General features: G+C 34.5%; 1 protein-coding gene across 8 annotated transcripts in view; it reads right to left on the bottom strand.

Moving 5' to 3' along the window:
* The window catches only part of myo9aa (myosin IXAa), a 178714-nt gene that overhangs the window by 77161 nt on the left and 84720 nt on the right, over positions 1 to 16833 (bottom strand). For 3 of the 8 annotated variants that reach the window (XM_079864907.1, XM_079864909.1, XM_079864912.1), the window contains exons 6-10: positions 14601 to 14654; positions 9926 to 10023; positions 8181 to 8307; positions 4764 to 4853; positions 1817 to 1933 (exon numbers count right to left, since the gene is read on the bottom strand). In XM_079864907.1, coding sequence (XP_079721033.1) covers positions 1817 to 1933; positions 4764 to 4853; positions 8181 to 8307; positions 9926 to 10023; positions 14601 to 14654 — 486 coding nt within the window. Of the gene's footprint in view, positions 1 to 1816; positions 1934 to 4763; positions 4854 to 8180; positions 8308 to 9925; positions 10027 to 14600; positions 14655 to 16833 lie in introns of all 8 variants that reach the window. The other 5 variants (XM_079864914.1, XM_079864908.1, XM_079864913.1 and 2 more) reach the window with 3 other exon arrangements.

Below are 16833 nucleotides of genomic sequence, written 5' to 3'. Positions count from 1 at the left end.
GAAAGTCTCTTGTGTTGAATTTAGAGCAAGTTAACGTGACAATAATGCATTAATAGTTATAAAATAGCAATGTAAAAGCAAGCTCTATTTATAATATCTATATATGTTGTTGATATGTTTGATGAATTATATGAGTTTGATTTCCTTTATTGCATTGTTTGTAGTGACTATCTTGTACATCCAGTTCATCCGTTAACTCCTGTCCATTTACATCGTGTGAATCTGCTCGTGTGAATCCATGAACTTCATGTCATGTGAATTACCCAAGACTTAATCATTCTGAACTTCAAATAAAAGTAATCAGACACGCCATCAAGTTTCTGAAACTCCAACGAACTTTGGATATATCTGATATCCAACACACTTTAATACAAGTAGTGGCATGAGAAAACATGCAATAACAACAAAAGTTATGTTGAAAGATTCATCATAAAATACCTAAATTAATTATGACTCATGTAATTGCTTAATCAGTGTTTCAACCGCAGAAAGATGTCAATAAAACAGATGCATTTATCTCAGGAAAGTTATCAAATGTTCACAGTTCATTAGTTAGATATAAACACTTTAAAGAGGAGCTTATTTACTGTTAATTATTAATGTATGCTTGAATAAATTTGTCATGAAGACAAGTGTTTATGAAACTACCTTATGTGCAACTGAGTTGTATACAAACATTTGAGCTTTTATTAAAATGTGTTGTTGTTATACCTGGAAATAAAGAGGTTAAAATTAACAGCAAAGCCCAAACTATCATATTCAACTGCTAATATTACAGTAATGTACCAAATGAGAGGGATTCCCCGTTTAGTTTACAGCATTATTTGGGAGAGATTTTTTTTGTGTGTGTTGCTTATAATGTGTTGCTAACCCTAACCCTAACCCTAATGTGCCAACAAACTTGTAATGAGAATCATTTTTAAATTCATTTCAACAAATGAGAAGCTTAAGGTTTCCCGCCAAAATAAAAGCTCTATGGTTTAACGATTAAGAAATGAAGACAGTCATAAATATTAGTAATGTAATCTTAGTTGTAAAAAATATATATATTATTAACACGGTTTTATTTTGCAGTACAATAGTATTAACTATGAAACTAATACTAATACTACTAAACAAATTAACTCACTGAGTATTAGTATAGTATATAGTTAAATCTTAGTATTAGTAGTAATTGCCTGTTTTGAAATGAAATAATAGTTTCATGGCCGACCCAAAACACGTTTTTATTTTTATGCCTTCAGTCAACTCATCAAGTGCAGAAAGCCATGTGCTGAACATTGTGTTTTTGTGAGTTAATGTTCAGAAGGTGAACCAAGTTAACATGAGCTGTTAAATTAAGTAAAAAAGATTAATTTTGGTTTATCAGAAGGTAAAGTCACACTATTCTGTCATAACTGATTCGCTGTTTTCTCATGCTTGCTTGAGCATGTTTTATTGTGGCACATTAAAAAAAACACGTGCTCCTAAAAAAACAAGTGTTGAGCCCTGAATGCAACAGTGCGATCTTATTAGCGGGAATGTTCACACACTTATATAAAGTTTATTTCAGGCTTGACTAGCATAATGTTCAGCAGAAATCTGCTAGTGAATAGCTAACAGCAGGGGCTCAGTCAGTGTGCCTGAATATATCCCATTACATAATGTCTCCATCCATAATTTAGAGATTAAAGCAGTGAGCGCCACAGAAAAACAGGGTGCGTCTCTGTCAGATGAACTCATATTCCTGCTGTGTAATAAAATTTATGTCAGGTGACTCACTAGGGCTCCACTCATTCTCAATCGTTTGGGATTTATCAGTAAAAAATGATTTTACCTTGGCTGACTCTTCCAAGTCCCTTTGGTTGAGCAGGGCATGATTGATCCTGAACACGATCCAGTCGAAAAGAGCGTTGTACAGAGACTTAGCCATGGAGTCCCGCACCGTTTCAGCCTGCAAGAGAGAGAGAAATGTCCATTTGATTTAATTATCAAGACTTTTTTAACCTACGTTGTTAAATCTATTATACTTCAGCAACATTTGTGAGCTGTAAATGTTCGTTTAAGGTGGGAATTACTATTAAGGTGGGAATTACTATTAAAAGTGGATAAACCTCTGGATAGACGGGGTTTGTTTATGGTAACTTGTCTTAGCAAATGAATGATGGCATTAGACTGTTTAATGCTCAATATTGTGACACAGACACTCACAATTCAATCTTCTGTAACAGAGCTACAGCTAAACACAAGACTGATCCAAAACTAGTACAGATAATCCAAAATAGTTGCATGTTGTGCACCACTCAAATCACGAGGATCGTGAAACTAGTCTAATGATTTTTTAGGAAACTTAATGCCAAATAAATAAGACTGAATATTCCATAACCATCACAATATTCACTAGGGATGCACCGATAAAAAAAATGTATAATTCTTTATAACCGATAACCGATATATTGGCCGACAAATATTAATCCACATTTTTATATAATTTTCAAGAGCCTGATTACAAAAACAAAAGTCTCACCTTTAAATGTCCCAAGCACACAATTATGATGTTCTCATTATACTTTTATGTAGCCTATATGAGAGACTTGCTGCAGACTTAACTGTATTTTCCTTTTTTGAAGTGATTTCAATCATAATTTAAGCAATTCAAAGCGACCATGGTGAACAGTGCACATCTGAAGTGTCTCACTTCAATAATAATCCATTATTTATCGGCTTTAATATATTGGCCAGATGTTCTTATCGGGCCGATATCGATTACATTAAAAATGAACATATATCGGCCAATACCGATATATATCGTGCATCCCTAATATTCACAATGTTGGCTAATTTAATATCTAATTTAATAGCTAATTTAATATGGCTAAGTTGGCTAACATATATCTGGAATACAATATAATCGACCAGTCCTAGTTGGAGGGGGAGAAAACTGTTATTTGTGGTTATATAAATGACTTAACTCTATATTTGCTAGGTTTTTAATGTTTAAATCTGTAAGCATATGCAGTTCAAGGGATTTATTAAGTTGTTTGTGAACCTCTGATTTTAATAAAACCGCTGGTCAGTTCAATATTTAAAGATGACAGGAGAACAGAGTCCTAATGCTGGAAAAAAGCTCTGAAAACCTCATGGCTGGTTCTAATTATGATGATGGAGCATGACGAAGCCCATGAGAAACACATTACTTCACTGAGCCTCACTTCACTGAGGGGGCGAAATGAAGAAAATCTAAAATGTTACATTTTTAAATGTTAAAAATGAACACTGAAGTATGTCCAGTCAGCTCATTCTCTCACACTTGTCCTTAACAATAACACACAACATTGGGTTACACATTGTTTTGATTGCCCACTTTAGACATCCTACTATCTATAAGTAACTATGAAACTAGGGTTGGGTGATATGACCAACATTTTAATTTCAAGATATGAGACATTTTATTTCACGATAAGTATATGCATCACAATACAGTTAATTTGTGTTATTTTATCTCATTTCTGTTATTAAAAGAAAAGAAAATAGAAGCAGATTACAAACAATAGGACAAATTCAATATAACAAAAATATGAATTACGCAAATGAAAAAGATTTCAGGTACAATTTAACGTTAGAATTAGTACAGAAACGTAATAATCAAATGTAAAAAATAATCTACAGTATGAATTAAATATAAATGTATTCTTAATAAAGCTAAAAAAGTTATTCAGACAAGAGTAGTAAGTTATTTTCTCTTTTGTCTGATTTACATTAATGAGACAGGTTTATTAGGCTACTGTCACTTTAAGACCAAACGCACAGATCCATTATACTGATACACATCCGGATTACTGTTTACTTTAACTTGAGACATAACATGAACACTCCACACGATGGGCATTTTGCCATAATTGTGTTTGTATTCGACCATTCAAGCGCAATAAGACGTGAAAGAGAAGAGACTCTGCTTTCTGTGTTCGCACTTGCGCTGTGTGTCAGTCAGCGCATTGAGTTCTTTATCACTGCTTATTCTGCTTCACACTGTTTAACATCACACATGTCCTAAATTCACGATGGCCATCTGAGAGCTTTCTGTGTGCGCACTTTCAGTACGAGCACCACACACAGTTCCTTTTCAGGATATATTGCTCTTATAACGCTTTTTAACATCAAGCACATCCCACACTTTATATTCTCATTCATGCATTTCATCACTCTTAAGTGTCAATAGTGCTATTTATTTACTTTCTGCTATACACACACAATATAGCACATTTCTGACTCCGTTATGAACATAAAAGGCTACATTTTTTTTTTACATTTTCAGTGCATGTGTGTGTGAGGTAAAAGGACACAAGCTGTTGTAGCTCTGCCCTCTGTGCCGGGAGCAGCAGCTCATTCGCATTTAAAGGGACAGACACAAAAACGGTGCGTTTTTGCTCACCCTCAAAAAGTGACAATTTTAACATGCTGTATAAACATATCTATGGGGTATTTTGAGCTAAAACTTCACATACACACTCTGGGGAGATCAGAGACTTATTTTAGATCTTGTGAAAAGGGCATTAAACCACCCCTTTAACAAAAACTCTTCAACAAAACATTTCTTCAATTGCCTGACTTTTAACAATCAGTCAAAATATCATCCAAAATGACTTTGAACATGAGCAGATGAAGATAAATAAATGATCAATTGCTGTCGATATTCTGAATAATGTGACCCAATATTTAGCTTTTATTCTGGCTAACTGTTTAATGTTTTTAAATGACAATGTTAAAACCTGTTTGTTGCTTACCTCAGCCAGTTTGTATGGGACGATCAGCTTCTCGCCCACGGTCACCGTCTTCCGTGTCGTCAGAGCCTCAAAGAGCATTTCCTCCTTGACCTGTCATGATCCAAGACAAGTTTCTCATTTTAACTCTTCAGGCACAAGTACAAATAGATATCTAGCTTTTTGGTGTATGATTTAAGGGTCAGGTCAAAAGATTTGGATGCATTCATCCGCATTCATTCGTACTGTATCCCAAATCTCTACTTCCATCAACAATAAAACACATGAATCACAAACTACAGCTTTAATACAAGCCAGTGTTTAGTTTCAAAGATGGACAAGGAGCAAAACATTACAAGCACCAAGCAGCACTAATGGCCGTGAGAAAGATTTCTTTTCAATTGTTGACTTTGGGGCCTGCAATGTTGAGTTGTCCTTTAAACATCCGGTAGCACTCAGTAATATTGGCTTTTGAGGTTTCTTAAGACTGTAATGTAGCACGGCATCCACCTCTATACTGTAACATTAATAATATAGAAAATAAAAACAATACAGCTATACTCACTATAATAATAATGACTCAAATGGTTAGAATCTCAGGAAATAAACCATAAACTTCGCATATAACAACTGTTACAAATCAAAGTCTGCACACACAATGACATGGACAGTCAAGAGACCTCAACACAGGCCAACACTCGCTCATTCACATATTAAAAGGGCCGATATGAACCCAGCGGTGAACTGGGAAAAATATGCGGCTGGTTTATGCACACTGGGAAAGATGTCTACATCTAATATAGTGATTATATAAACTCGTTGAGTCATTCAACTGTAATCATGAACAGATGTGTAAGGACTCAAAGATTTGGACTGGCCTCATCTGAATATATTATAATGATTTCGAGGTGCAAGCCTACACACACACACACACACAGTCCTGCAGTCTGAGTGAGATTGTAAAATCACGTGTTCATTCTCTCTTTCCTTCAGAGTTACTCATGAAGGTGTGTGTCTAAAGATAAAGGCCAGATGTCTTTGATCACACTATTTGGCCACAAGAGGTCCTGGTATAGAGAGGTGTGTGTGCACTGCATACATTATATATGTGTCGAGTTCAAAGGCTCTGGAATCACATCCTATATCCTGTTGGCCCACAGTACCGGCTTCATGCCTTCATTCAGGAACTCCTTCTACTTCCTTGAGTAGTTTAATGACCAAATCCTGTGCAAAAGGAACTCAGCCTTCGTCTTTTCCCAAGACACTTGTTCAAATCTCTAGGATTTAAGAACTTAAATCACTTGAATTCCATAGGAATGGTTAACCTCACCTGTTTGGCTTTGTTGTTCTGTTTTAATTGGGGGGTCAGTACATATATTTATAGGTATGTATGTACAGTACATGTTCATTGATATTTAAGAATATGCGCTGATATGCATTTACAAGCATTCAGCGGCATACATATAATGTAGCATATATTTGATATGTATATATGCAAAATTTATTTTACTCCCTTCTGTTAATATTGTTTTTACTTACATTGTTAATCTTGTAAATCAAAATAATAATAAAAAAAAATAATAATTAAAAAAATCACTTGAATTCCAAATATTCACAATTCAATGAAAATCTCAATTTTAGAATTGAGAAAAGAGTCAATTTTACAAAAACAGTCTAAACCTGTGTCCAAATTATATGCCTACTTGTCTACTATACAGTCAGTGGAAAACTGTGTGAACCGATGGGATACTACTTCCCCACGATATTATGAATTGTGCATCCATTGGACACTTTACTATCCCATGAGGCTTTAGGAGAGGACCTGTGAATATCAGTGAAGCGACGAAACTTGTAGTACGCCCATATTTCCTTCATACTATATAGAACATGCTTCGCGACCATTAAAAAAGTAAGTTCTTCATTAAATGCAGTGCATCTTAACGTCTCATGAAACCGCCCTGTTTTAGCACTGGTCATTCACTCAGATTTCACTGGTCACTCACTCAGAATCTCATGAATAACGCGGAGAAAAGCTCAGAAATGGATGACGTAAACGCGAACTCTCCAGCAACGACAGTCAATCACCACTCCGGATTAACGCATATACTTCACTTTTCGTGACTTTGGTTCAACTATATGAAATAGCTCAGAAAAACAAAACAAAAATGACCATTTTCACTTAATAATAAAAATAATGGGCCCTGTCTTGCACCCAGCGCAAATGACTTTGTACACCGACGCATGTATTATTCCTATTTTGCACCCGACGCACAGCGGACTTTTCCCTCCACCGACGCACGTCGGTAAACTAGGGAATGAACTTGCGCTCCCGGGGGCGGTTCAGTGAAAAGAGGAGGCGTGTTCCGGCGCAAACGTTCCCTGGTTCTATTTTGCAGTTCCAGAAAACAAATCCGCCACAGACCAGGAAAAACCTAGTCTAAAGTCAGTGGCGCGTTATTCAGAGGCTATTTTAAGGGCGCATGCTTGGCCATAATGTCGTGCTCATACACTTTGCTTCTTTCATCTACACAGATGCAGCAGTTTCCATTTACAAGGAAACAATTTTCCATTTACATACATAATTACAAGGAAAATATTACCACACGAGGGAAATCATTGTGGTGTCCATGAAGATGTGAAAAAATAGGCATAAATTTAGCTTACACATTTACCCAAATTATCATATATTATATAATCATCAAACAAAACTATTTGTGTGTCTTCAGGATGAATAATAGTAAATGTTGTATGGTGATTCTCCTTTTGCCTTCCATAAAGAGGGACGTGCAGGTTCAGGATGACTTGTTTCGATAGGTAGAGTACGGAAGTATACGACGGCTTGGACGTTGAAGACTTTTCTTTCTACATTTTTCTTTTGTATTAGATAGGTTAGGGGAAATGGGTTAAAAAGATTCTTTAGTTTTATTTTTTCTTTGTGTTGGCACTGTCCAATTTTTCCTCCCTAGGTCTGGTATAACATAATTTGCTGGTTTTCTGTGATTTCTTTTGTTTTGATTGTAAATAATAATTCTTTGTTTAAATTGTTTTTTCTTTCTCTCTCTCTCTCTCTCTCTCTCTCTCTCTCTCTCTCTCTCTCTATATATATATATCTCTAAATATATATATTATATATATATAATATATATATATATATATATATATATATATATATATATATATATATATATATATATATATATATATATTTTTTTTTTTTTTTTTTTGGCCAGTCATTGCACATAATAAGTTTGTTCACACATTCTGCTGCTTCTCGATGGTCTTATTCACTCTCCCAGTGTTTTAATGGTAATAATTGTTGAAGGGTGGCCTAATGTTCCCCTTCTAATTCCCAAGACTTTTAAAAGCAGTGAAGGGTCGTAACAAAGTAAATCCAATGAAAAAGCATGCAGTGTTTTGTAATGTGAAAGACTGATCCTGTACCTCCAGCAGCTCAGAAACTACAGGCAGAACTTCAGGATTGCAGATGTCAATGGAGTCATCCCGGTATATCTTCTTCTTGTATCGGATGTTCCCTAAATGAAGGATCGCTGACAGCAGAGAGAAAATCCTGCAAAGGGAAAAAAAACATCAGATGTGAGTGAGAGATACAAAATGGGTAGTTGACAAATATCATGTTCATACCTTTTTCATTCATTCATTCATATATATATATATATATATATATATTTATTTTTTTATTTTTTATTTTTTTCGCATAAATTAGTTCGCATAAAAAAGTTTGCATAAATAGTCAAAATAGACAAATTACTTTCCAAGGGTGCCTCAAGACAACATAAATTATTTAAAATAAGACAAAAACAAGAATGAAAATAAGCTTATTATTTTGGTTATTTTTATAATGAATACATATTTCTAGTTTTGCTACGCTCTAAAATATTTAAAAAACTGAGTGAATATTGTTGTCGACAATGAAGTTTGAAATCCACTATTTTAAGCCTCTGGACCTCTTGACAGAAGCCTTGAAATATAACTTCTTTTTTCCAGGAAAATCGATGTAATATATTTTTGTTTAATAATATTTATTTTATTAGAATTTAGAGGGGATTTTATAATACTATGCAATATTTATACATTTTTTATGAGCTATTAGAATTACTATATACATTTATTTTTTATATTTATTTATTTATCATCTGGAATAAAATAAAAACTTGTGTAATGTCGTGTAACCACATGTATAGCTCCCAATATATATATATATTCTAAAAGATTACTTTTTCTCAAGATTTATATATTTTTGTTAGATAAGTATCAGTTTTTGCATTATGATTACAATCAAACATTACAGTTTTGTTAGAAAGGGAACACATGGAAAGTATTTTTGTTACTCAGTATTTGATAATTAAAAAATCTAACAAAACAAGGAATGGATAGCGATAATTCTTCATTGCTGCACAGTGGCTGATTTGTAGTTTGTACCACCAAAATAACTAAGTTTTCGTATTTCCCATTAATGTCCTATGTCGGTCATTTTTGACCATGAAGGAACCAAGTGTGACTTTTTTTTTTTTACCCTTTAATATTTCCAAATCATGTCCATGATTTTTTTTTGGTGTTCACATAGCAAATGTGACAAAAGTCACCAAGTGTCATCCCATTCTGAAAAATGAAAACTGTCGTCATTTACACAATTGATATGCTATTCTAAACCTGTGATTTTCTTTTTTTCCATGAAATATATATACACACACACATACACATTTAATATTGATGTACTGTACAGGTCAGTCATTTCCACACAATGAATGGAGACTAAAGCTTTCAAGCTTTAAAAACAACACAAAAGCATCATAAAAATATCAAAGTAGTCCATATAACTTCATTATAACCATATAACCAATTCCTCTAAGACTACAGTATATGATATCGTTTGTGATGAACAGCATGAATTTTAAGTTATTTACTGAAAATCTACAGTATGTTAACCACTGTGTTTAAAACTACTTCTACCCCAGCTGTCCTCATGCACATTCTTGAGTTTGTGTGAGATTTCAAGATTTGAAAAAGGCCAAGATATTCAACAATACAAGGACAAAATTGCATTTTTTGTTTAAACTACTCGCTTAAGTGAATAAATATTTAATGCATACTCATAACTAATGAAGACATTAAAAAAATTGCATGCAAAGTTTGTGTTAGTTGACCAGAGTTTTGGACAAACTCACTGTTTACGTGTGACGGGAAGGAATCCCACCATCTCCATAGCCAGCTGTAAGCGCTCAAAGTCGTGCTTAAGATCCTCCCCTTCAACTGTGAAGCAATCCTGCTGGTGTCAACGAGAAAAACAAAGGTTACCAGCGCTTCAAACAATCAAACACCATTGCACACCACAGTCTGAGGTTTGTTCATGGGTGGTTTGCTATGCAATCATTTTATTTAATTACTCTGTTCAAAAACCTGAGGCGCTATTGATGTTTCCTAAATGCTACAGCACATCAACACATAATAAGCTAATAGCATGTTGCATTCAAACACAAATGCATTCAAACACGAATATCATATGGACAGCTTTTTGGGGGCTTGTGTGCTGCCAGCGCTCCGGAGAGAAACTGTCAGGGTTCGGTTGATTGACTTAAAGCACCATGTCATTATGAAGTTTGGTCAAAAACGCAAGAGCGGCCACATTTTTCTGGTTGAAAATGAGGGCGCTGGTGAATGTTAGCATATGCATGTTCTGCGCATGCAGTGGAAAATCCAGAGTGATTTGCCTTTTACACACACACACTGGAAATCTGGCACACCAGTAATGGTAAGAAGAAAAGTAGCAATTTATGACTAGATTTATTCCTTCAGACGGACCTGAACATGAGAACGGTTATTGAGTTTTCAGTGAAGAACTTGTTTGAACTTGTTTACAAAAATGACAGATAACTGTCCAAAAGATGATTTCCCATCTGCAATATCAGTGTTTCTCAATAGAGTTAGAAACACACGCATTACATTGTGACCATATTGGTATTGGCTAAAATTACAGAAAATATTGCTGATGACCCATATACATTTTTAATTATTTTATTGATGTCTGATCTTACTTTAAATCACAGATTTTACATTTTAGCTGGTAAAATTCTAGATTTTTGCTCTATATTTATAACATCAGCCATCATATCATTTATCAGTCATATCTACACAGGTCAATTTTTTTGTTTTACATTACTTAAAAATATACTTTTGTGCATAATGATGTTTTGATGCCTGCTGTTCATTATAGGCAGAACAGCATAGATTTATAATACCATCATATTGATTATCAGCCATTAAAAAGAAATGTTATTATAACAAAAATGTACACTGTCTCAGCCAAAACAGAAAAGTACTAAAATGTAATTAAATTTGCAAATTTGTTTTAAAAGTGTAGATTAGAGAATTTCAGTATTGATGGAAAGACTTTAGATTAGAGAGCACATATTCACTATTAACTAGGAGTTTTCCCTCAATAAACTCATAATTACTGCTTATTAATAGTTAGTAAGGTAGTTACTAGGGATGTAGAATATGCTCATGCAGAATATCTGCTTTATAAGTACTAATAAACAGCCAATGTCCTAGTAATATGCATGCTGATAAGCAACTAAAAATGTGTTCCCTAATCTAAAGTGTCACCATATTGATTCATAATATCAGCTGGGATTTTTATATTGCTGCATCCCTCGTCTCGTTCACTAAGTGTTGCGAAGGAGACTTCTGTCCTCCACATGCTCGTCTCCAGCTGGCAGAGAAACTGCTTCATGCTCAACAACAACACAGTCCAACTTACACACACTTAATGAGACGGTGTCTCCTTCATCGCTCGCTTCATTACTGATGCCAAAATTATAGCATACCAGAGCACTGGAAAGGCAAACACTGCTGAAACTCTGTAAGCTTTACGGTTTAAACCAAATCCTGCCTATTTGTTTTCTCTCATTCACATTTGCAGGGTAAAAAGGCTTTTTCTCATGTTAAATGTTGTAAGACTTCTCAACCGAAACAGATTACATTATGCTCTCATTCACATTTCCAGGGTAAGGGAATGTTTTTCTCATGTTAAATGTTGTAAGACTTCTCAACCGATACAGAAGCAATATGACATATGATGTGGGTTTGACAAAACATTTTTTGCATGTAGTTTCTTGTTCTTGTCTTGTAACACATTATGATCACTTACCTTCTGATTGCTGTTTATTTGAACAGCCACTCATGGTAACGTGCATTGTGAATTGAAAGACGGCACAAGAAGTCCAAAACCAGCATGAAAAGCAGGGGTCTCAAACTCAAATTACCCAGGGGCCACTAGCCAGATACACATTACCACCAATGTGTGTTCAAGGGTGTATGTTCACACTTGAAGAATATAACTGCGTTTATTACAACAGGAGCGATCTACACTGATAAAAGTATTTTGTGGTGAAGTAAATACTACAGAAAAAAATAATGTCATTTACATGAAAAAGTTAGCTTTAGGCAAGAAAAATTCTATATTAGTACTCAATTCAAGCGTCTAGAATTGAAAAGCGTAAATATCAACGTTATAAAATTAAGTAAAATTACTCAACTTTTCTGATACTGGTGTTCCCATCATGCACTGGGCCTTGAATAATTAATTTTTCACTGTTTTCCAGCTGTATTTACACTGTTCCATCATTGCTTTTGTTGTTAGGATTAGTAACGTGCCATTTTGTGAAATTTGGAGTTCATTTTCTACCCAAAATGACACATTCAAAAACAAAAACGATCCATCAAATGTTACCGTCGTTGTGTATTGTCAACCAAGTATCGAGGTCTCTGCGTTCACATGACGCTTAACATCTGATATGTAGATATGCGGTCTTACACAATATCTATTGTATTAATTACTTGGGTATCTAAGTAAAACATATACTTTAAAAGTATGTCTTAATTCAATATTATATTGTTTAAGTGAAATGTATTGCAAAGGAAACTTCAACTAAATAAATATCACTCAACCTTTTACTAGCCAAGTTAAAATGACTTATTTTCTTTGTTACTTTCACTTAACTTAGTTGAGTAGAGTTAACTTAATTCCATATGTGAAATTTACTTAAAAAATATTCGTGCCAAAGAAAAATTAAGTAAAATTGACTTAGTCTTTTTTTAAGTGTAGTGTTGTTGTGGTTTTAGGGGCCATAACCAGGGAGCAACAGTTTGAGACCCTTGATAGAGAGCATGAAGACACCGCAGAAACAATCAGGGAAAGGCATCCACCACACCAAAAACAGCAATCATTCCAGCATACTCATGTTGATTTGGTCATTGATTTGTGTGTGGTGTTTCCTCGTCGAGTGTTAAAGTTGATCTCAGACCGCTGGAAAATTATGCTCAATCTTTTTTCCAATGGCATGAAAAAACTGTTCACAGCATTAATCATGATCAGATCTCCATCAGAAGTCTACAGTCATGGCATCAAATGTCAGAAATGCATGGGGAGCAGGACATTATTAATAGGGTTCATTTAAAAGGGTTTTTATCCCCACATGCTGTCATTTACTATAGAGAAAGTTAATACATCCCTCAAGTTTCTCAAAACAAAAGGAAAACATGTGTGTATTAATGCACTTGATGGTTCGAAGGAAGTCGATGGGGTTAAAAAGAAAGTAAAGCTTATAATTTAGAACTTTGACATACAATCTTCACAATAAAAATATTTGGTTTTTGATTAGTTAAGTTGCCTAACCTGCCCATTCACGGTAGAACCACTATAAAGGTCGGGTTAAAGGTATAGTAGAGTTGTAAACGGTGCTTTACGAAAAGTTACATCAGAGATATTCTTATTTAAGGAGGAAATGAAAACATGTTTAGTTATAATCATCTTTCAAAGTGTTGCAAAGTGGTGCACTCGCCCCACAGGCTTCAAATGCAAGGCATAATTACTAGATTATTATGTACTATTATTATTATGTATACCATTATAACTGCATGTACTTACTATAGGGTTAGGGTAGGATTAGGATTTGGTTGAGGGTTAGTTGCATGTAATTATGCATAATTTACTGTTATTTCTATGGTAAGTACAATATGTAACAAGGACACTGTAAAATAAAGTGTTGCCAAATAGTGTTGTAAAAAGTCCAGTACTTCTGTACCAAGTCGATATTGCGATATTGTATGACAAACACATATCTGACATCTGTGAATTATAGATCTGCGCATTAAGTTTTGGAGTGTAAATGCAGACTAATATATATCTGCCGCTAATGTGATTTGTTTAATTGTTCTTCATTTTATACCTTTTTAAAGCAATTCACCATGTGAAATTGTTTTGATATCTTCATGCTGTTTTAATGTATTCATTTTCCAAATGTTCTTGCCATGGTACCAAAATTGGTACACTGGAATTTGGTAGAGATTAAACGAAAAGTCAAAACAACACTAGTATTTAAAGCCTTGAATCAGTTCTCTTTATCATCGCAGGCCTACGATCTCAAGTTTACATTTGTAACTCCCTCCCAATGCAAATAAACCGTGTTTGTACTGTTGCTTATCACTCTTATCCAATCGACTGTAGTGTTTACTTGCCAATGGAGATCTGACCGAGTTGCCCAGAGTTCAGACTATTTATAGAAGCAGAAGAATTGCATGACGCCAGACCAGGGAACACCTCAAAAACACAATGACCAAACAAAATGTCCAGCCTAAGAGAAAGCCAGAGAGATGCAGTGAGCACACTAATTACATCCCGAGCCTCACACACAGACACACACACACACACACACACACACACACACACACACACACCGAGGATGGGAGTGGCGTGTTGTGTGAAGGGAAAGCTATGGAAAGTGATTTGTGGAGCCAGGGACTCGTCTCTGTACAGCAACGACACACTATTTCAATACTGACCGGTTCGTTCTCATAGTAATTTTCCCAGTGCAGCCTTTGAGGTTTCTTTGTCATCTGGAAGTAAGGTAGATGGGATTAGAGCGACATTCCACACAATGCCTGCTAAACACATGCTGATTTTAAGTGGGAGAACAAAAGCATTATGGGTATATAGACACATGCTATAGTTGAGATAGACAAAGGATATGTTCAGACTGGAATACTGTCATACTACTTTTTCAGTATGCGCACAATATTACATGTAATACCCAGATGACGACTACATTTGGTACACTGTGTGATATCCCACAATGCAATGGACTTTCCTAACTTACTGTGTAACTGGACTTAACAGTTTTGCAAAACTGCCCATTTAAGATTAGTTATTTTAGAGATGATAGCGGTCACATGACCTCACTGATGCATTTTTAACTCAATGCTTTGGTTTGAAATGTTTATCGTTGCACACTACAAACTGTTTCACACAGTCTACTATTAAATAAAATGAGTTGTATTGTTCACACTTCAGTTTAGGGTCCAATTCTCACTATTAACTAACTATTAACTCCCTCAATAAACTCCTAATTACTGCTTATTAATAGTTAGTAAGTTAGGTGTTAAGTTTAGGATTAAGGGATGTAGAATATGGTATTAATATCTGCTTTATAATTATTAATAAACAGCCAATGTGCTAGTAATATGCATGATAATAAGCAACTAATTTAATAGTAAGAATTGGACCCTGAACGAAAGTGTTACCGTTTTATTAAATACTGAACAGTATCAAGTAAGCAATATGCTAGTATTCCAACCTGACAAGACAAAGATATAAAATGACATGTACAACAGATGGATTATGACAAATGATGGCACACACTGAGGTGAAGAAACAATTTATATGAAGATTAGATTCATTTTCATACAGATGGAGAAATTATTTACATTCATGCAGATTTATAAAACTAAAGAATTATTTAATTCATAAAGAATCTGGTTAAATTTACAATCAGATTGAATGTGTTAAGATTAGTTAATTTAATGGCTAAAATGAAACAAGGCATTTATGAATCTTAGTTAATGTTTATTTTTATATATAATCTCATATGCAGTTCAAATCATTTATATTTATAAATTAAATTAAGTTAAATAAATTCTGTAAAACTGTTACTTCATAATATCTAATGCATTAATAACGTTGAACCTTTGTTAAGCGTTACAGAGAATCTAATAACATTTAGTATTTGCTCTTGCATAACCAGTTTTCAAAACCAGTTTGCCCGTTAGCAAAGCAAAATAATTGGCTAGATTGAATCTAGAAGTCAAAACCTGGCATAGATTTCTGTGGATGTTTTTTCTATGTGAATTCTCCACATTTTTTGAGGCCTTAAGACATTAGAGACGGAAGTTAAGAAAGAGACACTATAATGGTATTTGGAAAAAAAAAGGCAAGAATTCACACCTCTAAAGTTTCTTCCTTATTAAGTTTCTCAGTTCACTGGAGCTTTTGAGTTTTGCATACAGTTCTAAGGAACAGAATATCTTGATTCTGATATACAGAGGAATGTGTGTGTACAGCCAGCAGACAGATGGACGCACGAGGGACTATTGACAGAGACTCTTCTGTGACTGTCATATGCTGGTCAAATCATTCAACAACAGACTAGTAGATTTGATATTTTTCTTTCCGATGCTTTAATTAGTGCGATGTGAAAGCTATCCAATCAGACCGGAGCTTGCTGTTTTGAGAAAGCTCTTTTTTTTTTTTTAGAACATGAGATACAAAAACACAGACAGACGAATGAAAACATACACATCTAATAACACATGCAATGTTATTATTCCTGAACATTTAACAGAATTATCTCCACCCAAAAATGAATATTCTCTCATTATTTATTCACTCTCATGTCATCCCAGATGTATATGACTTTCTTTAGTCTGTGGAACACAAACACAGAGAAGGGTTGTCTTTATTAAGAATCTCTGAGTTCATTTACTGTAATGCAAGTTTCGTTCTCTCAAAGTTGCCGCTTCAAAAATCATACAAAACGAATGTGACGGTAATCCATGTGACCCCAGTTGATGAATCAATGTCTTCTGAAGCAAAACGATAGGTTTGTGTGAGAATTAAAAAATATATATAAACATTGCTTCCAGCCAAAGGTTTATGAGTTCATGCTTGACGTCAATATCAGCACGTTGAGAAGTAGAGCTGCATAATTAATCGTTAAAAGATTGATCTTATTCCTAAATG

The sequence above is a fragment of the Squalius cephalus genome (genome assembly GCF_949319135.1).
Source record: "Squalius cephalus genome assembly, chromosome: 3".
NCBI lineage: Eukaryota > Metazoa > Chordata > Actinopteri > Cypriniformes > Leuciscidae > Squalius > Squalius cephalus.
This window is presented reverse-complemented; position numbering and strand designations above follow the sequence as displayed.